Raw genomic sequence first — 893 nt, 5'->3', positions numbered from 1 at the left:
CACAGAGGCTGGGGAGGCCACAGCCTGGGCAGCACCCCACTCTGCGCTCCCGTGGGCTCCCTGCCCACTCCTTGTCCTCCTTCTCCCCAGCTCCGTCTGCCCGCCTGCCAGTCCGCCCGTCTTATCCCCACTCCATGCCCTCTGAGATCCCGCTCCTATCTGTTAGGTGGCCAGCCATACCTCCCCTTGTCTGTCTGCCTGCCAGTCTCTCCCCTTGTCAGCCAGTCCCCCTCCTTATCTCTCTGTCAGCTGGTGCCTCCCCTTGTCTATCTCAGCCCATCCCTCCTCTTATCTGCCTGCCTGTCAGCCAATCCCTCTCTGTCTGTCGGCCTGCTGATCTGTCCGCTGCCAGCCCCTCAGCCCTCGGACCTCCCCTTGGGCTGCCTGTGGCCTTGACGTCCAGCCCATGAGACCCTCCTTGTGGGCCATCCCCGCAGTGTCTGCCTGGGGCTCCCAGCCACCTCCCTCACCCCTTCTCCGTGGGGATTCCTGCTCCCCGCCCACTGGCCCTGGTTACCTGGGGCAGAAACATCTGCAGGGAGTCCTGAGTGAGGATGGCCGTGGCTGCGGCGGAGGGTGGCTGGCCTAGGACGATCTTCTCTGGGCTGGACGCCAGTCCTGGGCTGGGCTGGGGGGTGCTGGCCTGAGATGGGGTGGTGGCCTGCGGGGCAGGGGCTGGTGGAGGCTGCTGAGCCTGCGGCGGCTGGAGGCCCAGGGGCAGCGGCGTGCTGACCGTCGGGGGTGCAGGCTGCACCGTGAGGACCGGCGCAGACTCCCCGGTGGCGGCAGCAGGGGTGGCCGGCTGCACCAGCCCGTCAGGGGTGTTGAGCATGGCCACGGCGCTGGGGGGCAGGGTGACGCCCTGGAGGACGGTGGTGGCGGCAGGGCCGGCG

The 893-nt window shown here is 68.8% G+C and overlaps 1 protein-coding gene across 1 annotated transcript in view; it reads right to left on the bottom strand.

Moving 5' to 3' along the window:
* Positions 1-466: 466 nt before the first annotated feature.
* Positions 467-893, bottom strand: part of LOC110596549 (BRD4-interacting chromatin-remodeling complex-associated protein-like) — a 10326-nt gene continuing 9899 nt past the window's right edge. Inside the window, exon 6 of the mRNA XM_021717626.1 lies at positions 467-842. Within this exon, the coding sequence (XP_021573301.1) occupies positions 467-842 (376 nt within the window). The remainder of the gene's footprint in view (positions 843-893) is intronic.

The sequence above is a fragment of the Carlito syrichta genome, unplaced genomic scaffold, assembly GCF_000164805.1.
Source record: "Carlito syrichta isolate Samal-C Ts95f unplaced genomic scaffold, Tarsius_syrichta-2.0.1 Scaffold109676, whole genome shotgun sequence".
Classification (NCBI taxonomy): domain Eukaryota; kingdom Metazoa; phylum Chordata; class Mammalia; order Primates; family Tarsiidae; genus Carlito; species Carlito syrichta.
The sequence above is the reverse complement of the archived record's forward strand: the minus strand, read 5'-3'. Positions and strand labels throughout refer to the sequence as shown.